Source organism: Carya illinoinensis, chromosome 15 (assembly GCF_018687715.1).
Source record: "Carya illinoinensis cultivar Pawnee chromosome 15, C.illinoinensisPawnee_v1, whole genome shotgun sequence".
NCBI classification, from domain to species: Eukaryota; Viridiplantae; Streptophyta; class Magnoliopsida; order Fagales; family Juglandaceae; genus Carya; species Carya illinoinensis.
Window position 1 is genome coordinate 33,600,065 of NC_056766.1, and position 24,586 is coordinate 33,624,650.

Below are 24,586 nucleotides of genomic sequence, written 5' to 3' on the forward strand. Positions count from 1 at the left end.
CAGTCTGTGCCAATGAATTGCTAAATAATTAGGTAAAAGATATACCCAATACTTGAATTGGTATGGGCTATATATAAAGAGCATTATTACTGATTGTAGAGAAATAATACAAAAAAAAAAAAAAAAGTTTATATCGTACACTTCCACTTAATCAACATGTGATTTACTATTTTTTTTTTATTCTTTTTTTATACATTTTAGAGATGAGAGTTTCAAACTCCAAACTTTCATTTTAGAGGCTGGGGGTTATGACAATAAGATTACAAGCCTTAGGCATTGTTTATTATATTTAAATACATATATTTAAACATTAAAATTAAAATATAAAAATGATAAATCATATATTGATTAAATCTAGACTTCTATATGTAGAATTTCTTGTATTCTTATCTTAAAAGGTAGCAATACAAAAATAAATTGTTGCATGCTCGATCCTATAAAAGAGTGGCTCTACAGCCACCAACTCGGGGATCCAAATTTGGGTCCCGATAAGTGTAAATTTTTATTTTTAATTTTTACTTTTTTTCATGTATTTTTAAAATACTCTTAGATATTTTTTTTTTAAAAAAGTAAAATTTACAATATCAGTAAAAAAAAATACTTATTTACTAAGTTAAAAAATAAAAAATAAAGTGTCTGGAGAAATGCTCGGGACCCATTATTGGGATCCCAAGCATTTCTCCCTAAAGAAAGTAGCCTATAATTAAGAAAAGAAGTGAAATAGTTAATGTACTATATAGTATAAAAAGTATGGAGACATGCCCAAATGTATAATGTAATAAGCTTAATAATTTGGAATATGTAGATGATCTAGTTGAGCATTTGGTGTTTGATGAGGCAAAAGTTTAACCTACTTTTAGTTAAAAGCTAGGAGGTCCCTTTTTTCTATTTTGGCTAACTAATATGAAAAGCATCAATACAGCTGAATTAACTCTCTTCTTTTTTCCTATGTTATTAAAATATTATTTTATTTTTATTTTTTATCTACTTTTATAATGGTCATATCTTTTAAAATCTAGTCGTCATATTTTGTTCTTTTATCTAACCATCATGTTTTTTTTAATTAAAAGTTTTTAATGGTCATTTTTTTTATCTACTTTCCCATGGCCTTATTTTTCATAATCTAACCATTACATTTATTCTTTTATCCAATAGTCAAAATTTTAAAATATAAAAAGAAAATAAAATTATTTTAACACACACAAATATATATATATATATATATATATATTGTCTATAATGGTCAAATTTTTAAAATCTACATAGGTGCTTATAAGAATGAGTAATTTTATTCACAATTATTTTTGTCATCATTCTTTCGTTATTTTATAACGTTGTTGTCTTAAATTATTAGAAATTATTTATTATATTGTATTTGTGAACTAATTATTTGATGTTACATCAATAGGTATTGAGAGTATAATAATAAAATAGATGATGAATAACAATTTTCTATAAAAATTTGGGAGAAACTGGTGTGTATTACAGGCTATTTTGTAGCCAAATCAGCTCACATTTTCTTCTTTACCATGACTATTTTTTCTATACCATGACTATTTATTGTTATCCATATTTCTTCTTGGTCAACGGGGCGGCTAGGTTTTGATAGCATAACAAATACAATAATTTTACTTATCATCCTCACACACTATATATCACATATATTTTAATTTTTTTTCGTTTCTCTTATAACAAGTATGTGGTGTATGGATTATAAGTAAAATAACTAAATTAATTTAATAAGAATAAAATAAAAATAAAAAATAATTTTAAAATAAGTAAAATATATGATATGAGATAATTAATAACATATCTCTAACAAATAACTATCTCTGTTGTGTTTAGTACTTGTGCAATAATGACTATGAAAAGGGTTGTGCATGTACTATTACTTAATAAAATTTATGTGTTTATGCTATTATGTTTCCCTATATTTGGCTAGGCACTATAATTCAAAAGGTCATTTTAGCTAAGTTGTAGCTAATTATTTAATGTGGATCAATATAAGAGTATTTTCTTTAGATTTTAGTTACCTATATATAGATATAGCCAATTAGATACCAATCACTTTAAATAGATTTTGAGGAAGCATTTATAATAGGTTGTACATTTTGCATTTGTAAATAAGTAAAATAGTCAACAAACATTTACAATCCCTTTTACAAATTAAGAAAATGTACAATGCATATGGATTTATACTATTCATCAATTTATAAATTCTTTTTTTATAAAATTTGTCTATTTTCCTCTTTTTCTTTAGAGTAGTGCTACATATATATATAATATTATATGTACTGAGTGGCAATTCTATTTTATTAGTGTTTTCCTTTTAAATTTGAATTTCAAATTTTAAAATTTTCACCATTTTTTGTAATTGACACATCAGCGCGTATGATTATGTAAGTAAAATAATAATGTTGCCTAGATGACTAACACAAGAGGGGTGGTGAATTGAGTTGTATTAAAAATAACAATTATAAATCAAATATACAATATAAAATATAACAAAATACGAAATAACAATAAATATAAAGAGCAAAGGTAAGAGAGAAGCAAACTCAGTATGTTAACGAGGTTCGACCCCATTGCCTATATCCTCGCCTCAAGCTACCCCTTGAGAATTTCTAAATTCACTATTTAACCTCCTTCAGGTGGAGATAGAAACCTATTACACCTTTGAACAACACCACTACAAAGGATCCGTGTAAAACACCATCTACACTTGCAATCACCTTACACGTGGTGATTCAACTATTTTCTGTGTAGAACATTTTCTACACGCACAAGTGTTATACACGCCCTTTTACTGATACAAGAGCTGATAGTGGGTAGGTTATTAGAAAACACTCCTCAATGAGTGAAATAAGAACAATATAGCATAAACTAGATTTCTCAAAATAAACAAGGATTAAGGCTCAATGCTTAGAGAAGAGAGAATGAAAGTTTTGAATGAATGTTGTATGCTCTTAGTGTTGTGAATGTGAAGCTCTCAAATGATCTATTTATAGGCATATGAGACTTCATATTTAAATATAAAAAGATTCATATGTCAAAGACAACATCATTCACTTTTTCAAAAAATTCAAATAAAAGGTTCTTCTTTTTCAATTGTTAAAGACAACATCATTCATTTTTCAAAAACTTCAAACCTAATCTTTTACTTTTGGGATATGACAAAATAAGCACACTTTACTTTTCAAAAAATTCAAATCTAATCTTTTTACTTTTTGCATATGACAAAATGAGTACATTTTATTTTTTAAAATTTTCAAAAAAAATCATCTACCTTTTGCATAAGTAAAAAAAAATCAATCACTTTGAAAATATTCAAATAAAACATGCACATATGAAAGATGACAATCAATCATCTTTAATATTTTAATTTTTCAATGTTCAAACCTTTAATTATGTAATGCACATGTGAAAGATGACAATCAATCATATTTCAAAATTTTTAAATTTAATTTTCAAAATATTCATGCATATGTGGAAAATGTATTTTAATGCTTTATGATAAAATATTAATTTTGAACCTTAATCCTAATTTCAAATTTTTAAAAGATTTACAATATTACTATTTGACTTTAATGTGAACTTGTTCCCTTCTTGCTCATGCTTATTTTTTTGATGTGCTTGACTCTATTATGTAGATAACTTGAACTTGAGACTTCTTTATTCTTTAAATTCATTTGTTATCATCAAAATCTATGTATAGATATATAATTACACAAATCTTAAAATCTTGAGTTCAACATATAAGTATAAATAGCATTTTCCTTTTCTTTATATATCATATTTCTCTCTTCCCTTCTTCATCTATCTTTTTCTTTATCATCCCGTTCTCTTCGTCTTTTTATTTCTCTTTTTGTAATAAAATATGGAAAAACAATTACATACTTATTAAAAAATGATTAAAATTTAAAAAATGTTTTAATCAACTATTTCATATATAAATGTAGAAAAACCAATTATAATAATTTTAAAATTATTAAAATTTATTTTAATAAAGTGACATGATCATATTAATTAATTTTAAAATGAATTATAAATAATTAAAAAAATTATAAATACGTTATTCTCCTTCTTTTATTGAGTGCTTGCGACTGTATGGTTGACTTTCTATTGAAGAAGCTGGTGGGGCAGGATCATGGCCCTCCAAAATAATGGTGGTGTCAGAATTTTGTTTCATTAAATATAAGATTTTAATAACTTAAATAAGTAAAAGTTGTTATGGTATTGTAATTTATATTTTTGAAAAAAAGTTATTATTTCAATAATTTATTGTAATTTCAAGTCTTTTAATTATTAAATTCATTAAAAGATTTCGTAAAAATAATTTTATAAATTGATATAATTAAATCTATTTTATAATAAAAATAATTTTACAATCTAATATATTATAATGAGTAACGTTAATTTGTGTTATTTTGTAAGATATCTTTATAAATTAGTATTTTAATTCTTGAAAATATTGTATAATTGCTTCATCACAAATGTCATTAACAAAAAAAAGCATGATGGCTCTTAATATGGATATTAAGATAATTATTTATTCAACCATCTTTCAATTGTCTACATTATATGCAAGCTTTACAACAAAATGCAACCAACCTAAGTTCTGTTATATATAGTCACTTTTACGTATTCTTTGTACACTTTACTAATGTGATTGGTCAAAATAATTATTTTATATTAAAAAAAGTGATGCAGCCAATCATATTAATAGAATACGTAATAAGTATGCAAAAATGACTCACATACATAGAATTTTGTATTAATAAATAATTCAAAATTTTTTAAATCCAAACCATCCCAAACCACTTTCTTTTGTAAGATATATATTGCAGCCACAAACCAAGAGACCCACCAAAACCAATATCCTACTGTCATCCATACATCTACACACACCTAAAAGTGCATCAATGTAAACCAACAAATACATGTGCATAAATTGGAGATCTGAAATCTTTACAGATCTATATATATATATATATATGCAATCCCTTTCATATTTCTGTTTCAGAGAAATGAGATGTTACAAACATGTATGTATACTTAATTGGGAATAGTTTTTACAATGGCCCCCTTCCATGTTCATCCCAAAAGGTTGGAGAACCCATTCCCAGAAAGAAAAAAAAGGAAAAAAAAAAAGAAAAGAAAAAAAAAAATCAGCATCTGAAGTGGCAGAGGGTCAAATAAAGGGAGCTCTCAAGAACCTCTAATGGAGCTCAAGGGCATAATGGGGTACTTACCCCACATCCTCCTTTCCTTTCAAATGAAAAATAATATTTCATCAAACTACTGAAAAAGAACTTGGTTTTGGAGCATCAATCACCTTCTGATCTATCATAGGAAATGTCCAAAAATGCCTGCTATATATGGAACTATCAAGCAAGGGCAAATACTTGCATAGGTTCAAGTGATGTATTGATTGAGGCTCGAAGAACCTGTGATTGAATGAATGAATTGTAAGGTGTATTGTAGGCTCCAATGACAAAGGAATATGCTTTTGAAGATAAGCTCGTCTCCTACTACTTAACCAAAAACGAGAGAAGAGATGTCTCTCGTTCATGAAAAGATAAGTCATTTGTGATTAAGTAGGTTCAGATTAAGGGCCTCATAAATTTTGCATTTCAAGTGCATAGTTTGCAAAATAATTGCATGTGTTCATTCATTTATTGATTTCCTATATGAATTTTAGGATGAAATTTGCAAGAATTAGACATAGTTACAACATTTAATGCTCCAAAAGACACATGATTTCTCTCTAAATTTCACCTTAAATTGGGAAAAATTCCGAGTGGATCACACTCATGAATCTCTTCAAGCACATGGTAGAGAGCTCTGGCCCAAGATAAATTAAGGAAGGCCCGAGTTATATAGGAGACTTGGGCGGCCCGTTAAACATCAGCTTGCGGTGCGCGTACTACACGCGCCCCCAAAATACCCGCCAATATCTTTCCCGCCATCTCGGCCATAGATATATGCTGTCACTCAGGAAGTCCATAACATGAATTAGCAAGCCCGAAGAAGAAAGAAAGGGAATCCAAAGACAACTGCAATGGGCGAGAATTTTGAGGAGCAGAACAAGCTTCCTGAGCTCAAACTAGGTATAAGTCAAATGGGAAGAAAACCCTAGCTTTTGTTCATTGATTTCTCTTTTTTGCTACTAATTTTTTCTGATTTGATTTTAGTTTTTTGGGTGTTTTTTTCTCATTGATGAATCTCGTGGTGATTGTTTTTACTCAATAAATTTGATGTGTTGTTGGCAGATGCTAGGCAAGCTCAAGGGTTTCTCTCATTCTTCAAGACCTTACCACATGTAAGTCTCAAGGTTTCGTTGGTGGGAAAATGGGGCAAAAAGAGAAGGAAAGGAAACTTGGGTGTCATTTTATTTTTTTAACTTTTATTTCTTGTCAAAGCTCAATTCTGATTAGATACTGAACAGATACTGGGGTTTGGCTCTCTGTTGCTTAGGATATGTAGAGAATGAAATGGAAAATAGATAAAAGGATTGACTGTGATTCTGCACGTTTGGCTTATTTAGGATTAGTATTCTTTTTCTTTTATTTTTCTGTATTTGGACAAACTATAATTTTGGCGTCTATAACCCGTTTTGGCTGCCATCTTAATGATCCAAGTCCTTTACAGAAACATACTAATATTAAGGATCCAAATATTTCACACTTTGCATGAACTACTGAAACCAAATGATTAAAATCTTGGCTGGTTTTTTAAGGCATATAACATTGCATATATAAGTAGAGAAAACTAAATAATATTTTTCTTTGAGAAAATAAAGTTGATGTTTTCAATCTTTTTCCTCTCAGAAGTGATCACTTTAATGTATTGAACAGTTTTAAGTTGTTCTAAAATGCTACACAAGCGCAAAGAAATGGTTGATAGACAATCATTCTCGAAGGGTGGCTCTACCCTATCATTCTTTGCCCGTACCTGTTTAGTTTCATAATATGATACCAAATTCAACCAGAAGCCAGAGTGTTAGATCAATTTCCTTCCCTGCATCTTTCTTTTGCTTACCAAGACGAGGGTAGACATAAATGGTGACTAATAATTCCAAATCTATTTTTCCTTTTTATTGCAGGACCCAAGGGCTGTACGGTTCTTTGATCGCAGGGTCAGTTCAAATTCTAACATTGTTTCCCCCTATTTTCTGGAGGGCACTGTGGTTGTTGCATATCAATGGCTGTTTTTATTATAACTGATATTTTGGCCTCTAGTCATGAGGATAAATATTTATTGAGTTTTCAAAGCATCTTCATTATATTATAGCTGTGACTCATATGAGGTGGTCTGTGCATCTTGAGATATCAGCCTTTCTTCTTGTATACATCCTGCATTGAGTGAGTTTCCAAAGTAACCTGTAAAAGAAAGGGATAATTACTTTCAATATTCTTGCATGTTTATTTTCCAAACTGTGTTTTCATCCTCCAAATTTCCAAAGCAAAATTTTGAAATATCACCAAACAAGCTTTAGGGCTGGGGAAATCTGATATTCTGTACCTTAGTGCTATAGGAGATAGGCAATATCCCCATGTAGCTCTTTCAAAGAAACATGATTGCATTCTTTGTCTCTGTATGTTATGAGTGTAACTATCAGTTAAATAAAAGTATCGTCTAACTTTTTTTATCTGCCATATACATGCATGCATCTTTAGGGATTATCTAAGTCAAAATACTTTTTTATAACTAAAGAAAATTTTATTTAAGTGCAAAGGGCTGCAACCATGTTCATTGAAAGTATACAATGGGGAACACACAACTATAAGGACGAAGAACACAATTCTATCAATTGTAGACAGCTATAGAAGCAAAGCCTTTTGTCCACCACCATCCATACGGAAGGAGAGTTGAACATAAGGGCTGTTACTTCTATTTCCTTCTCATAATCTTCAAATCTCCGAGAGTTGTGTTCCCTCCAAATATGCCACATTAGACAGAATGAGACAATCTTCCAAGCCTCAAAAGTTGCTATGACCACTAATAGGACTAACCAACAAGTTCACCACCCGTCGGGGCATTAATAACAAAGCAAACCATAATGTGTGATATATCGGGCTATTAGTTCTATTTCCTTCTTCTCACAATCTTCAAATCTTCGAGCATTCCTTTCCCACTAAATGCACCACATCAGACAAATAGACAATCTACTCAAAGTTGCTATGATCACTAATAGGACTATGCCTACAAGTTCACCAACCATCAATGCACAAACAAATCAATCCAGAACTTGTGACATATCGATGTGCATAAATCCTCATCCACTTTGCAGTGAATCAAAAGATGATTGATTCATTCTCCACCCTTTAACACATGCAACACTAGACAGTTATTGCAACATTTTTTTTCCTAAAGTTTTCTGCCATTAAGATCTCCCTAGCATTGTCAACCAAACAAAGAATACTCGATAGTTATTACATTTTTTTCTTTAAGTTATCTAGTTTTTAGATCTTCCCTAGTGCTGTCAACCAAACAAAGAATGCTACCCTCGCTGGTGCATTATCTCTAAATCTGCTTCCAAGGAAAAGAGAGGTCATCTTGAGTAAGAGTGTATGGCAGAAAGTCTGGATTTTGAAAATCCGCCTCTTGGAAAGAATCAAACACATCTAATCAACTCCATCTCCTCTCTGCATGAAAGAGTTCGAACCATCAAGGAAAAAGGAGATCATACTTACACAGAAATTCTAAGCTATTATAAAAAAAAAAGGGGGGGAGAGGGGGGGAGGGGGCGGTTAAGGATGGTGAGCAAAAACAATTTGATCAAGAAGTTGGTCAACTTTTGCATCAAAGAAGGTAAAAGAATGAGGGTTTGAGCTATAGTTTATCCCAGTCGTGTGCATGCTAGAATTCCATTTAGGTTATTCTCAGAGATCTGTAAAAGTTCTGTTGTTAACGCCTCCTTACCCTCTTCTAAAATTTTTCCACAACCCTGCTCAATAGCCTTGCTTACACTATTAGAACACCACGCCCTCACCACATGCTACCATATTTGGCTTTTACTACCAGTCTTCACAATGCCCCTATCTTAGTGGCATGGCGTCATAACTTTATCCAAAAGAGCTTTGTTGTAAAATAAAAAAATTCTGACCCCCAAGTCATCTGGAAAAAGATGAACACACATTCTTGACCATGAGATATTGGGAATAATGACAGATAGTAAGAGGACAAATTGGAAAGGATACTTTTTATCATAGTGATCTGCCGACCCTTGGATAGAAAAAGTTCCATCCACCCAGCCAATGGATGTTCCATTTTCTCAATGATGTACCCCAAAATGAATATTACCTTGTAGAGCACCCCCCCCCCCCCCCCCCCCTCTCTTTCTCCCGCGGCCCCGTGGGCGGAAATCCAAACTTGTTTTGATCTAATGAGAACTACAATATTCTTCTAGTCCTATATGACTCTTGAAGTTCATTAGAGTTCTTTTCATTTTTTTGTTGGTTATAGCTACAATCATCCTAGGAAGAAGATTACCATACTTCTCCCTTTCATTTTTTGTTCACATTTCAAAATATTATTTTGCATCATTGAGGAGCGAATGGTCAACATCTACTCTAAATCTACTTGGGTGTTGGGTGAACCCCATTTACAAGGCCATTGAGGTTACAATGAAGTTTGCTTGACAACATTTTTAACTTTAATCAGAATCATATATGCTGTTTGCTTTTTTACAAGGAATAAAGCTTCTTTAAAAGGCTCAATCTAGGTACACATGACATACAAGAAATACACCTATCTAGAGGGAGAAAAAGATATAAAAAATACAATGAAAGTTTAGTCTGTTAAAGTCTATAGAAGCTGTCCGAAGAAGGAGAATGCTTTCAAAGAACGTTTTGAGCTCCTCCAACATTTGATCAAGGTCCTCAAAACTTCTGTCATTCATAATCCTCCAAATACATCATAAGAGGTAAGGTCCATTTCCACACCACTACAAATTGCCACTTGCACTCTCCAAGATTAAAAAAAAGGTCCATCATACTTCTAGGCATGACCCAAGCTAAACCAACCTCTATGAAAAAGCTATTCCTCAACGCCCTAGCAATCTTTCAAACTTCCCACTTCTTTTTCACATGCAGCACCAATGGATCACTACAATGTGTCTTTTCCGTAGGTTATATATGGTGAGAATTTTACCTTGGGAGGTTGTCCAAGCAAAAAACACAGCTATCTGATAATTGGCCAAATATTCTTCCAAGGAAGAGGTTGTTATTATGAGATGTAAGGACATTATTGAAAGAACAATCATGGATTGCTATGGTGTTAACATTCCACTGTGGAGAATCATTAGATATCTTCATATGGTCGGCCATCAGCCGCAAAGTGTCCTTCAAGCATGCAACATTGTACATATCATGGAAAGCTTGCTTAACAATCTTGTCTCTATTGCTAGAATTAGGGGTGCTTGGGCGGTTTGCCCACCTGTGGGCCTCAAACACCACAACATCCAAAAGTCAACCCCCAAACACCGAAAATCAAACCCTCAAACACCACAACATCCAAAAATCAAACCCTAAATTAAAAAAAAAAAAAAAAAGTGTTTCAAGTTTGAGATAGTTACAACTACATGGTGAGATGAGTGATAGCTGGTCTTGGCAACGACGACATCTTGAGCTACAACGATGGCGAGTGAGAGGGTCAGAGAGAGAGAGAGAGTCGAGACACTGGAAGGGGGAAATTGGGTTTTGTTAACCCTTGTAATGATACGACATCCCCAAAAAGATATCATTTCATTACAAATCTTATTTTTTCAATATATATATATTTGACCGGGTAAACAGGCGAAAATCCGAGCAGGTCGATGCCCAGCCTACCCCTTGCATCCCTTTAAGGTGGACCGTCTGCCCACCCTAAGCCGGGGCTGGACGGGTGGGCCAAATGCAGGGGCACGCCTAGCAAGCCTAGCTATAATATATAATCTAATCCTAGTGTCCTCTCTAACCACAAAGTTGGTGTGGGAAGAAAACTTCCCCAACCACATCCTTTTGAATTTCCACGCTCCAACTCCATAAGACCCTAATGTTTCACGAGAGCACCATTTACCCACATACTACCATACTTGGCTTTCGCCATTGAGTGCCATAGTGCTTCCCTTTCCATGACTAAGCTCTATAGCCATTTTCCCAATAGTGCATAGTTAAATACCAACAACCTTGTAACTCCAAATCCCTCTAAAGCTTCTCAATCTGATTGGTCACTCCCATAGGGATGGGGAACATTGACAAGTAATATCTGGGCAGATTGGATAGAATGCTTCTGATACAGGTTAGCCAGCCACTTGCCAACATGTAGAGTCACTTCCACCCATCCAATGTATGTTTTGTCTTCATGACAATGTTGTCTCATATTGTTTTGGCCTTAAATGATGCCCCTACAGGCAGTCCCTAGCCTTGCATTGGTAAGGCCTCCACTCTAGACCCAAGAATGATAGGCGGGCCATATGTATGTTCAACATCCCCATGGGGACTAATTCAGATTTGATAAGATTAATCTTCAAACTTGAAAGCTCTAAAACATTTAAAAAAAAGTTAGAAGTGGCAGAAGTGATCTGGGTTAGTCTCACATAAATTCCAAGTATCATCCGATTATAGAAGATGTGAAACTTGCAGCTCATTAGGGTACTATGGCTCACCAAGAATACTAATAGCAAACCTCTATTTACAACAGTTGCCAACATCATGCACAGGGTTTCCATCACAGCTATAAACAATATGGGAGATAAAAGGTCCCCTTGTCTCAATCCACAAGAGCTGCTAAAGAAACTAGTGGGTGAAAAATTCACCAGCACAGAAAATGCACCACGCAATGTGCTATCCATCCAATCAATTTCTCTTTAAAACCGCATCTCCGTAACAAATATAGCAAACCCCTGTTGATGTGATTGAACACCTTTTCTAATCTTGCTTGAAAAGAACTTCTGATACCCCTGATCAAAATACTACTGCGTAGACACTCATTAGCAATTACTGGGTCAAAGAGCTGTCTCACACAGATGAATGCACTTGTGTATGTGATATAACTTTTCCTAGCATTGTCTTCATCTTATCTTTCAGAGCTTTGGATATAAGCTTGTATACACTTCCAACAAGACTGATGGGCTGGAAATTATGGATTTTCACAGCCGCGATGGGAATAAGGACTACGGAAGTGGCATTAAAGCTTTTTTAAACTTCTCTCGTGTGTAGATCTCCTCAAAGAAATTTATCAAGTCAACTTTGATGACCTCTCAACAAGTTCAAAAAAAAACTCTAGAGAAAACCCATCCTTACTGAAGGCCTTGTCAACGTTCAAATCCTTCAACACCTCATGGTCCTTGGTCTCCTAAAACTCAACTCAGCCTTGTCCACACCTATAGGGTTGAATGAAAGACCATCCACCATGGGCTATCAACTTAATTGTTCAATGTAATCCTTGACTGCTATAGATTCAATGCTATCATTTCTCCAATTAAGTCGACAGCTCACCTCTTCCAACAGAGTAACCCTCTACACATGACTGATAATCTTCCCCTTTCATAACTTCTCTACTTCGGATAAATGCCTCTTTTTTTACAACACATCAATGCCATGTAAATTGTTCAAAAGGAGACGTATCCTTTTCTTGATGTGACCCAAATCCTCATCATTCCATCTTTTTAAAGCTTTCAGCTTGATGGCCAAAACAAAACTAGGATAGCTGTGAGAACCGTATGACGACCACCATTGTTTTACCTTGTCCACAAAACCTTCAGCCATTAACCACGAATTTTTAAACTTGGAGTACGGTTTCCCCCCCATATATTTTCTTATGCATTTGCTTATTCATTAGTACATGGTTGGTACCACAGCATGTTGGGTTTAGTTGAATATATCTAGTCAATACAAAATATTTATAAATAATATGCATATGAGAGGTTATCAATTAAGTTCTTTTTATCTCCTTGAAGATATATATCAGCACTTGCCATATTTGGGTGGTTGTGACTTGTTTTGCATTTGTTTGCTTATGGAAATCCTTGTATTAAATGATAATAGTGAGACTTAATCCTTTTTTGAGGGGGCGCGGTGGGGGGTGACAACTCTTATTTTACTTCAGGTTGGGGCATGAGTATCTTTAGACTAATTTAGGTTGCTGCTCAAATTAAACCCTTCATTCTGAATTGTTTAAAAAATTCGGAAGATAATGGGGGACTCTCCCCCTTTCCTCCCCCAGCACCTAAATGTGACTCCACTGTGCATTCAGTTGCTGCGTAGCTTGTTTTGGGCTTAGTCTTACTCTATCGAGATTTTCATTTTGAATGAAATAGTATTTCAAATGTATTCTTAGATGTATGTTAATATAAGTATGCTTTTTGGAGTCTGGCCACTTGTGCCAAACTTCTCTCTCTCTCTCTCTCTCTCTCTCTCTCTCTCTCTCTCTCTCTACATTCTTATTTTTGTATTTGGTATTTATGTTTTGATAGATCGACTTCTCATTTTAAGTTCAACAGAGTTGCCCCAATTTCTTATAATTGCTCTTAGTGGAGCTGTGATGTTTCCTGGTAACTGAACTTATATATTGGTTAATGGGGAATCCTCTTTCTTGAATTTCTATATAGCCTTCAGCCTTTTTTTTCTTTTCTATATTGCATGATTTGGCTGTCAATTATATGTGTTTGAGTAAATAAATCAGGACTACTATACTGCTCATGGTGAAAATGCAACGTTTATTGCAAAGACCTACTATCGTACTACTACTTCCTTGCGACAACTGGGTAGCGGATCTGATGCCCTTTCAAGTGTTAGCGTTAGTAGAAACATGTTTGAAACAATTTCCCGTGATCTTCTCCTGGAGAGAACAGACCATACCCTTGAACTCTATGAGGGCAGTGGTTCAAATTGGAGATTGGTGAAAAGTGGAACTCCTGGAAATCTCAGCAGCTTTGAAGATGTTTTGTTTGCCAACAACGAGATGCAGGATTCCCCTGTTGTGGTTGCACTATCACCTAACTTCCGTGAAAATGGGTGCACTATTGGCTTAGGTTACATTGATCTGACTAAGAGAGTACTTGGGTTGGCTGAATTTCTTGATGATAGCCACTTTACAAACTTGGAGTCAGCTTTGGTTGCTCTTGGTTGTAAGGAATGCCTTTTGCCTATTGAGAGTGGCAAATCCAGTGATAACAGGAACTTGCATGATGCTTTGAGTAGGTGTGGTGTGATGTTAACTGAGAGGAAGAAAACTGAGTTCAAAGCAAGGGACTTAGAAGAGGATCTTGGGAGGCTTGTCAAAGGTTCGAAAGAAGTGGTTCGAGATTTAGTTTCTACATTTGAATTTGCACCTGGTGCATTGGGGGCTTTATTGTCTTATGCCGAATTACTTGCAGATGAGAGCAATTATGAAAATTATATTATCTGTAGGTACAATCTTGACAGCTACATGAGGTTAGATTCTGCTGCTATGAGGGCACTGAATGTCCTGGAAAGCAAAACAGATGCAAACAAAAATTTTAGCTTGTTTGGTCTCATGAATAGAACTTGTACTGCTGGAATGGGAAAGCGATTATTGCACATGTGGCTAAAGCAGCCTTTATTAGACGTAGATGAGATCAACTCCAGACTGGATTTGGTACAAGCGTTTGTGGAGGATACTGCACTTCGCCAAGATCTGAGACAACACCTGAAAAGAATTTCAGATGTTGAGCGGCTAGTGCACAATCTTGATAAGAAAAGAGCTGGTTTGCAGCATATTGTGAAACTTTATCAGGTAGATTCTCTGTAGGCAAGGTAGTTTCTATCTTATTATTTTGTAGATTTAGAAGCATCCAGCTGTTGTTGGTTTGGGTGTTTAGTATTTGTATTTGCTATAACATGCTAAAATCTGTTCATCTTTTTTGCTCAAACTGACAAAAATTTTCCATGGAAAACCTAATACTTGGTTTCTTACTATTAATTTTCTCTTAGACTAAAATTTTTCATGTAAAACCTAATACTTGGTTTGTTACTATTAATTTTCTCTTACACTTTTTCTTTAACCTTTTACTCTCTTTTGTTAATTGTATGGGCCCTATTGTGATCCAATCTGAGCTCATAATGAAAGGATAGTGGTAAAATAGTTTTGGTGATCATGAAATATTCCGACTTTTGTTCAGTGGTTTGCAAGCTATAGACTGCTTTGTTCTGCATATTTTTGTTGTTAAGTTTACCATGATGCCTCCTTGCAGTAGTATTAAATGCAGCCTACTTGCTGTCCTTTACAGACTGTTACTTGTTCAGTCACAAGTTTTTATCTCGTCGTTGAAAGTGCTTCTGTTTTTAATTTTCTTCATATCTTCTGGATGCAGTCATGTATAAGACTTCCCTATATTAAAAGTGCCCTGGCAGGCTACGAGGGACAGTTTTCCAAACTGATCAAGGACAGGTATTTAGATCCCCTCGAGTTATGGACTGATGATGAACACCTGAATAAGTTCATTGCACTTGTAGAAACTTCGGTTGACCTTGATCAACTTGAGAATGGGGAATACATGATTTCTCCAAGTTATGATACTACACTGTCTGCATTGAAAGAAGAACAAGAGTCACTGGAGCACCAAATACATAATTTGCATAAACAAACTGCAAATGATCTTGACCTGGCCCTAGATAAAGCTTTAAAGTTAGATAAGGGCTCTCAATTTGGACATGTTTTTAGAATTACGAAGAAGGAGGAGCCAAAAATAAGGAAAAAGCTCACCACTCAATTTATTGTCCTTGAAACCCGAAAGGATGGAGTTAGATTTACCAATACAAGGCTCAAAAAGCTGGGTGACCAATATCAAAGGAAGCTTGAGGAGTACAAGAGTTGTCAAAAAGAGCTGGTTGACCGGGTAGTTCGAACTACAGCAACATTCTCTGAGGTAGTTGTACTTCATTATTCCTATTGCTTCTTCTGGACTTGTGTTCTAAATTGACAGAACTTCCTCCCTGCAGGTGTTTGGTTCTTTAGCAGGGATGCTTTCTGAGTTGGATGTCTTACTAAGTTTTGCTGATTTGGCTTGTAGCTGTCCTACTCCTTACACAAGACCAGACATCCTTCCATCGGTAATTAGTTACTAGTTATTTGCAGCTTTTGATTTCTTTATTAAGTGAAATCATTTTTATTATTATTTTTAGACAAGTTACCTTCCTCACTGTTAGATTTTAATTGGCCATGATAGGATGAGGGAGATATTGTCTTAGAAGGGAGTAGACACCCTTGTGTGGAGGCTCAAGAATGGGTGAATTTTATACCAAATGATTGTAAACTAGTGAGTTTCTATAAGATAATGGAAAAAATTTTCTTTTTTCTACTCCCTTAAATAAGAACGTTAATTTTGCCTTTTGGGATTCCTTTCAAATCAGGTCAGGGGGAAAAGTTGGTTCCAAATCATTACCGGGCCTAACATGGGTGGAAAATCCACATTCATTCGGCAGGTGAGATTGATTATTCAATATGTGCTTCTTCCCTACCAGTTGCAAGTAAATAGCTACCATGTTATTGCTACAGCGCATTTACCTATAAGATCCTATTTGTGTGTTTTACACTTTTGATGATTTGTTAATGCTTACCATTTAAGGGACTGATTCCTTGATATGCATATATTTGATTTCAACATAATGAACACTTCTATCCATTATAGTCACCAACAACAAACTTTCTTGTCACCACAAACTCTGTAATTACTAGTTAAGATTTATATGGTTTTGATTTTCTATCTATGTATAATTTACACTTGCAGGTTGGTGTGAATGTTCTAATGGCGCAAGTTGGTTCCTTTGTTCCATGTGTCAAAGCTAGCATTTCTGTTCGTGATTGCATTTTTGCTCGGGTGGGTGCTGGTGACTGCCAGGTGAGTTCAGCAGAGTTTTCTGGGTAACCCCTTAAAGTAGTATAATAAAGTGATTCCACAGGGATGGTATTCATGCTATTTATCATTCTTATCTGCCACCCTGTTCTTATCCTAGAGTTTTAGATTCCACCACTTGAGCTTTTCTGGAAAGGTTCACCAATGAACCTCAGAAGATGGGGGGTTTCTTTTTAGAACTTGAATTCTTTGGTTTCTATATTATTTTCATCAATCATAGGGTTTTGTGCTGAATTTAAAAATTATTGAGGCAGCAGCATTGGTACAACTTTTGAAACACTGAGCAAGTAAGCATGCACATACTAGTCAACCAAACTCATAAGTGATGTTTAGGTGGCCAGTGGCCCTGAACATGATACATTTCCTCTATCACGCTTTCAATTTGTAATGCATTCACATTCTCTGCTTCTACAATTAAATATAAGAAAAATAGTTACTGAGTACATATAATGTTTTTATCTCTTTCATGGGATTCATTGCAGTCTGTTTATGATACTCTCACTCACAGCCAGCTGAAAGGGGAAACATAATTTTACATGTTACTGTAATTCAAGAGGAAATCTTTACATGACTCATTTTTAACATCCATACTCATATCATAAGGTGCCATATCAATAGAAAAAGCAATTGAAGTATGGACTTATTTTTAACATTAGCAGCTTTGACAATCATTTCGTCAACACAATTGTTACAACAGATATTTCAAACTGATATGGCTAACCATAGTGTTTTGATTATTTACTTTTAAAAAAATTATGATTGCAATAAGCAAGGCACAGATTATGAATGAGGATGGACGCATATATCCAAGATTCAACACACAATTTGAAACATTCAATGGCATGCTAAGTCCAATTTAGCAGCTAGTGCCCATCTTGGTTATTTATGAAAGTACCCTCCTTATTTATAAAATTGTTAAGATATTGCCAACAAAAAACTATTTCAAAATACACTTTTCAAAAAAGAATTAATTCTTTATAATAATTCATGAAATGTATGTTTTCTCAATTTCTATTAAGTTAATCTGGTTTTGAATCCTAACCCTAACAATCCCTCTAAATGTAGCCAATCAAGTCATTTAAATTTTTATATGTTTGGCATATGGATTGATACAAACTTATTATAGGAAGTAGGTTGGTCTGGTGAGTATGCTTGGAGCAGTACCTCTGTTGTGACCATTTTATTGCATAATGTTTTTCAATGTATTTAGATATACAGACAGTTCTTTATTTCATACAATACTATTCATTAAGCGTCTTTGTTTTTTATTACTAAACTAATCGGCGGTAATGATCATCTTGTGGCCACGCATCTGTTACACAATCGCTGGACCAATTTCTATCAACAGAAATGATTTGTGCAGTCGGGAAATGCAGTCGGCGTGCAGTCGGCTGTAAAAAAAAAATTAATACAGGACCTATATGAAAAAAAAAAAATTATTTTTATAACTTTTTATAATTCATGTAGGTCCCCCTGAATATAAAACAATTTTTTTGTAATTTTTTTTTATTCATTCCGTACAGCCGACTGCACGCCGACTGCATTTCCCGACTGTATGTAGCAAAGCCCTTCTATCAAAGGCGAAAATATTTCTTGATTGTCTTGCAAAGAATATGGCATTTCCTTGTTGTAGAAGTTTAAGCAAGCGTGGTCTTTTTCTTTGTAGTTACGCGGAGTTTCTACGTTTATGCAAGAAATGCTTGAAACTGCATCAATATTGAAAGGAGCAACAGATAAGTCATTGATAATCATTGATGAGTTGGGCCGTGGGACATCAACTTATGATGGATTTGGTTAGTATCACTCTTGAAGAAATTTGATTGTTATATGTTTCCCTATCTCCATATTATTCCTCATTTAAATTATAGTCAGAAGAACATTCCAGAATAAGATTGAATGACCCTGCTTATAATTCTAGAAGACCACTTCCAAGAATAATTAGAAATATAATAACTGCAAATAATTTTCACTTATCCAACTAAAGAAGTATATACTGTGTATAGTTGAGAACCTTTTGTTTATACTGTATCTAGTTTTTGTAGACTCATGGCCATAGTCTTGGTTGCATCAACCTTATCCAAGTATCTCATAAAGCAGGACTGACTTTTTTCATGGTTGCAAAAGAAAAAAAAAATGAAGTTATAGGTGTGAAATACACTAGAAAATGATACAACGCAGAAATATCTATCTTCAGTACCAAATGAGGTTATCAATAAGCCTTTGAGAAATAATATTTGCAGTCATAAAGTGCGCAAACATCGTACACTGCTTTTGAAAAAAGTGAGTAAATATGGAATTCATATAAAAAATTTATTTTATTATGGACCCCATTGTTTTTCAAAAGGAGTGCACAATGCTTGCATACTCTAGGACTGTATCTAGCATTACTCTTGACTCTAATTTTGTCTTAAAAGAATTTTACTTTTGACATTTATTTTGCACTGATTAATTTCTCTGCTGTGTATTCTTCCACAACCTTTTGCTGAAAATTTTATATTTGTTGCGGGATACATATAAAACTGTGAATCTTTTTACTTCATCAATATTGTGGAAGTGCATGGAGATGTTTAGCGTGTATTACTCATTATTGCTGGGTATATTCAAGTTAACTTTATACTTTTATATTGTCTAAAATAGGACATCAATGAACATGCAGTACTCATAAAAACTAAGATGCATGAACAAGCCAAACTAGCCATCCATTTTCAGATCTATTCAAGAGTAAATAAAATATCAATGACACTGGCACTTGAAACATCCAGCATACTAAGTCATGTGGGGCTCATCTGGCAGACTATTGAAAAAGAACTGCCCCACTAGATATATAGTTAATGCGCATTCCCCTTGCTTAGTTTAATTTCTTTTTTCTTTGTTGCAGACTATCAGTATGTCGCAGGTTATTTTTTATTTTGTTGTGAAGAGACCCTACTTTGATTGGGGGACATTCATTCTTAAGTATTCATGTGTCACTACCGTGCATATGTTCCTGGAAATTTTCATCCTAAGAGCCAGGATTCAGAACTCTAGATGCTTTATATTTGTAAATGGTTTGAATAATAATATTAAGAAAGACACAGCTCTCTTCCTAGGCTTACTGCAGAATGATGACATAGCTGTTTTATCCGATCATTTTAGTTAAGTATGGTTTTATTTTTATTTAGGCTTCATGTAAGGGTCAAGTCTTATCAAAGTCTTTTTCTCTGGTGCTCAGGTTTAGCTTGGGCCATCTGTGAGCATCTTGTTGAAGTGATCAAGGCACCTACTCTGTTTGCAACCCACTTTCATGAACTGACTGCACTAGCTCATGAAATTCCTGATCATGGTCCACATAAGAAGCAAACCGTTGGTGTGGCAAACTATCATGTTAGTGCCCACATTGACTCATCAAGTCACAAGCTGACTATGCTGTATAAGGTAGAGGCACACACTAGAAATATTTTGGTTATTTTGCAGGACTTCTTATTTTGAAGTGCCAATTCTTTTCTTTGCATAAAGTGGTAGATTTGGATTGATTTAAGTAGTATTTAAAAACCAAGAAAATGAGGAAGGAGGGAGAGAATTTTCTAACAAAAAGGAGCATTTAGGTGCTGGAAGGAACTGTTCTTCAAGTAGGAGAGCAGGCAGATCATCTCTGTAGTTAGTTCTAATTAGTTGAATGGGAACAGATTCATGAAAAAGATAAACTGAAACACAGTTTTATTTGCCTTTTCTGTATTGTAATTGTAAGTTATGGTAAATTTCGAGTTGGGAATGGTTGCTATGATTCATACCCATGAGGTTTATAATCATCTTAAAGGCCAGATAAAATCCCACCAACCTTTCGTTCATTAGGAATTCTAAGTATATGGTAGCCTGGTGGGTTGGCTTCAAGTTGTCAAGGATGATAAAATGTGTTGGAATAATCATTTTCATGAGTATTATTCTTAAATTCACTTCAGAAATTTCCGTTGAAAAGCAAGTCATTTGTCATATATGTATTTTTAAGATGTTTTGCCTTTTTTTCCTACTATTTTCTGGCATTTCCAAGTTCCTTTATTTGAAGATTGGAGATAGTAGTTCCATCTATGTCCCATCCTTCTTTGTATGCTATTCATTCTTTGCATACTTGTTGAGGAAAACTGTATCCACGCAAATCCTAATTTGACTATGCTCTCCAGGTTGAGCCAGGGGTTTGTGATCAAAGTTTTGGAATTCATGTTGCAGAATTCGCAAACTTTCCTGCAAGTGTTGTTGCCCTTGCTAGAGAAAAGGCAGCTGAATTGGAAGATTTCTCTCCTGCTGCAATCATTCCAAACAATTCTCAAGAAGAGGTGGGATCGGTAATGATCTTTCAGTGCTCATGGCAAGAACGAATAGAAAGACTATTAAGTCATGTTGGCAAGGGAAAGTCTCATAGTGAATGAGTCTTCTGAGAACACATTTTCTTTATTTATTTATTTCTTTCTTTCTTATTTATCAAAAAAAAATTATTTCTTTCTTTCTTTGAGCACTCTAGAGGAACTCTTAAAATACAAGCCAATTCAATTATAACTGTTATTAAATTAATAAAAAAAAAAACATGATGACAACACTCTAATTAGTATAAACTTAGATTTCAAATATTTGTACTCCTATACATCACAAATTGTGATTGAAGTTGTTGTTGCTGCACATTTTTCCTTGAGGTAACAGAATATAAGGTGATTGAAGAAACATAATAGAATTTCTTCAATCATCTTCTCTGGTGTAATAACTGCAGCCTCTGAAGAAAATGTCTTGTTAGGTAAAAATTAAAATATTCAGGTCATTGTTTGAAAATTGGGAACTTGTAGTTGTAAAACAGTATGCTTTTCTGAACTTTGGACGCCAGCTTAAAATTTCCTTCAAAAGTACCTTTTCTGGAAGCAAGTTCTAATTTCTTAATAACAAATAAATTGGCCTAAAGAATAGTTTCTTTGCCTCCTTTAACATTTAATTCTGTTTTTATGATCCACAGGTGGGATCAAAACGAAAGAGGGAGAGTGATCCTGATGAGATCTCTAGAGGTGCTGCACGAGCTCACCAGTTTTTGAAAGAGTTCTCTGATCTCCCATTAGACAAAATGGATTTCAAGGAGGCCCTCCAACAAGTTAAGGAACTGAAGGATGGCTTACAGAAGGATGCACTTAACTGTCAGTGGCTCCAGCAATTCTTTTAGATGTCCTTAAAATGGATGTAGGTTTGGGTTTTTGGGGTATCTGTATAGATCAATGTTGTAAATATCATGCCTTAAAAATGGATTTTGGCTTTGACTAAAGGCAGAATGCCCTCTACCCCCGTCTTCCAATTTTGTCTGTATCTCAATGCAAATACGCTTCAACAAAGCTGGCAGCAGTCTCTTATGTTGGGAAGACGGTGCTACTCTACACAGCCGGGAAGATCACTTGCTTCATAAGCCCTTTTGCTTGCTTTGCTTTGGGTAGCAGAAGGCCAAATTAAACATCATGTAAAAGCATTTTGCTCCTGTATTTATGACTTTTCAAGGTTTCTTAAATGTTTTTCTTCTTTTGAAGGCGATTGTTCACACAGGTCCCAGCAAGTGGTTGGTTGGAACTAATTTATTTCCTTTCCTCTATGGTGATTTATGTTTTTCTTCTTTTGAAAGGTGATCTTGTCTTCCACTGCTCTCCTTTATTGCTCTGTTAGTGATAGGAAAGTTCACTAGTTCTTTGTATGGTGTATCAAAGTAGCATCACCACCAATAATCTTAATGGAAGGGATGTTTACGCCCCCCACTGGGTTGGGCCTAACTTGTCCCAAGAGGCCCAAGGGCAATGCCGGTAGGGAGTTGACATGAAAATATGGGACGACATTCTCACTGTCATGGCCCAACACACGTAATAGTAGTCACGCTGCATTAAGAAATTAGATACATAATGTAAATAGAGATCCTGGCTAGATCTCTGTCTCTGACATAACGCACGGAAGGTGGCTACACTCACCAATCTATCACTTAGGACATGATCCGAGAGAATCATGCCACATTAATGGTAACGGTATGGTACCTGGTACAGAAGAATGGTGCATCTGATACGGGATATGGGAAACATCTCAGCATGAGGTATAAAAACCAAATCTCATATTAGAATACGACTTATGTTCTCTCATACAAAAAATTCTCTCTAAGGATCAACAACTTAACTTAGACATCAAAAGTGTTTCATCAACCCCGGGGTACCCTTGTGCTGCAGGATACCGAGCTCGGTGACTGGTGTGCAAAACTCATTAATACCTAACTTATTAGATTTTGTATGTATGAATTCATTGGTAACAACACCAAATATACAAGTTTTTTGGGGCTTCCATATTTAGGCCAACATGCGTTCTGAATTGAAAGTTGTTGTTTGAGAGGCAAACTTCTTAATGTATTTTGTCCAATTCAGTATCTGAAAAATATGTAACGGCCCTCTTCATATTTTCGTGTACAGTGAACAGTTTAGGTTAGGAATTTTGCGGAAATTCCATCCCTTTTTGTCCTTTTAAATAAAAGCCCAATTGAGTGGTGGAGTTTTCATGCTTTAAATTCAAAGACTGCTAAGAAAATAAAATTCCTAGCCCACAACTTTTGTACGTTGAATAAAGACCTGTGTGTGGTAGATTTAGGTCATGTATCGATACTTAAAATATTTCAATATATCTGTAAATAATAGAAAAAATAACTTAAGTTAAGATGTTTTATTAAATTTTGAAAAAATATAGAGAAAAATTTGAATAAAAATATTATAAAGTTAAAAATTTATTTAAATATTAATTTTATTTTAAAATTTGAAAAAATTGTATTTTTTCTTATTTTACTTAAAAAATAATAAGACTTACGTAATGATTAGATGAAAAAATTAAATAATTGAAATTAAAAAATATTTTACATTTAAATAATATTTAAAAAGAAAATATCTGATAATATCTAGTTTACTTGCCAAAAGGACCTTCTTTTAAGCAACTTGACTATAATCAAGGAAAATTGATCGTGAACCCCACTGTCCATTTCCCTCTAAATATAATATATATATCTTTATATATATAAAGTGGCTATCTAACGGAATTTTATTGGTTTAACGGTTTTTGTTGTTTTACCGTTAAAATTAACGCCGTTAGTTACATGGATAAATTAAAGTGACTCTCTCTTCTTAAAAGTTCTTAATTTTTTAATCTTTCTCCCCAATCACTTATGAATAAATTCATAATTATTAAAATTCATGCAGCATGCATGATCCTGTAACCTATGCATTGATGATCATTTATTTATGAGGTATATTAGATATCTATATATATATATATATATATATATATATATATATATTCTATTATATATATCTATATAAATTATATAAATATATATTCTATATTCTATTATATATATATATATGATCTTTTATATAAATTATAATTTATATATCAATTTATTTATGTGATTTAAAATTTTTATTCATTCCTTATATAAACAAAGAGAAATGTAAAATAATTAAGTTTAAATATATTTACCAACTACATTTACGAATACAATTATCCTAATAAAATATTATTTATTTATCAATTTAAATTCATTATGAAACATTAAAATCAAATAATAATATCTTATAAAAACCTTAGTATTTTATTTCTTTATAAAAATTATGTTACTTTTTAAAAATAATCGCTTTATTAAATTAAGAAAATGTGTTATGCACGTTCCTTTACTGTTAACAGTTTATCTCCTGTGCTACACAT

The 24,586-nt window shown here is 33.7% G+C and overlaps 1 protein-coding gene across 2 annotated transcripts; it reads left to right on the top strand.

Moving 5' to 3' along the window:
• The first annotated feature begins 5,950 nt into the window (after positions 1–5,950).
• Positions 5,951–22,483, top strand: LOC122296180 (DNA mismatch repair protein MSH2). Of its 2 annotated transcripts, none has more exons than XM_043105655.1 (13): positions 5,951–6,110; positions 6,273–6,322; positions 7,106–7,138; positions 13,669–14,742; positions 15,320–15,874; positions 15,948–16,058; positions 16,175–16,264; positions 16,359–16,430; positions 16,736–16,846; positions 18,528–18,654; positions 20,073–20,275; positions 21,019–21,180; positions 21,837–22,483. In XM_043105655.1, the coding sequence occupies exons 1-13, from the start codon at positions 6,062–6,064 to the stop codon at positions 22,035–22,037; spliced, it is 2,838 nt and encodes a 945-aa protein (XP_042961589.1). In that variant the 5' UTR covers positions 5,951–6,061; the 3' UTR covers positions 22,038–22,483. The 2 variants fall into 2 exon arrangements, with proteins under 2 accessions (XP_042961589.1, XP_042961590.1); XM_043105656.1 differs by having other exon boundaries at positions 21,019–21,171.
• The last annotated feature ends 2,103 nt before the right edge of the window (positions 22,484–24,586 follow it).

Coding starts and splice junctions, on each gene's coding strand:
- LOC122296180 (XM_043105655.1), top strand. CDS start 6,062: ATGGGCGAGAATTTTGAGGAGCAGAACAAGCTTCCTGAGCTCAAACTA. Junction 16,059..16,174: donor GACCAGACATCCTTCCATCG/GTAATTAGTTAC, acceptor TGGCCATGATAG/GATGAGGGAGATATTGTCTT. Junction 20,276..21,018: donor AGCTGACTATGCTGTATAAG/GTAGAGGCACAC, acceptor TATGCTCTCCAG/GTTGAGCCAGGGGTTTGTGA.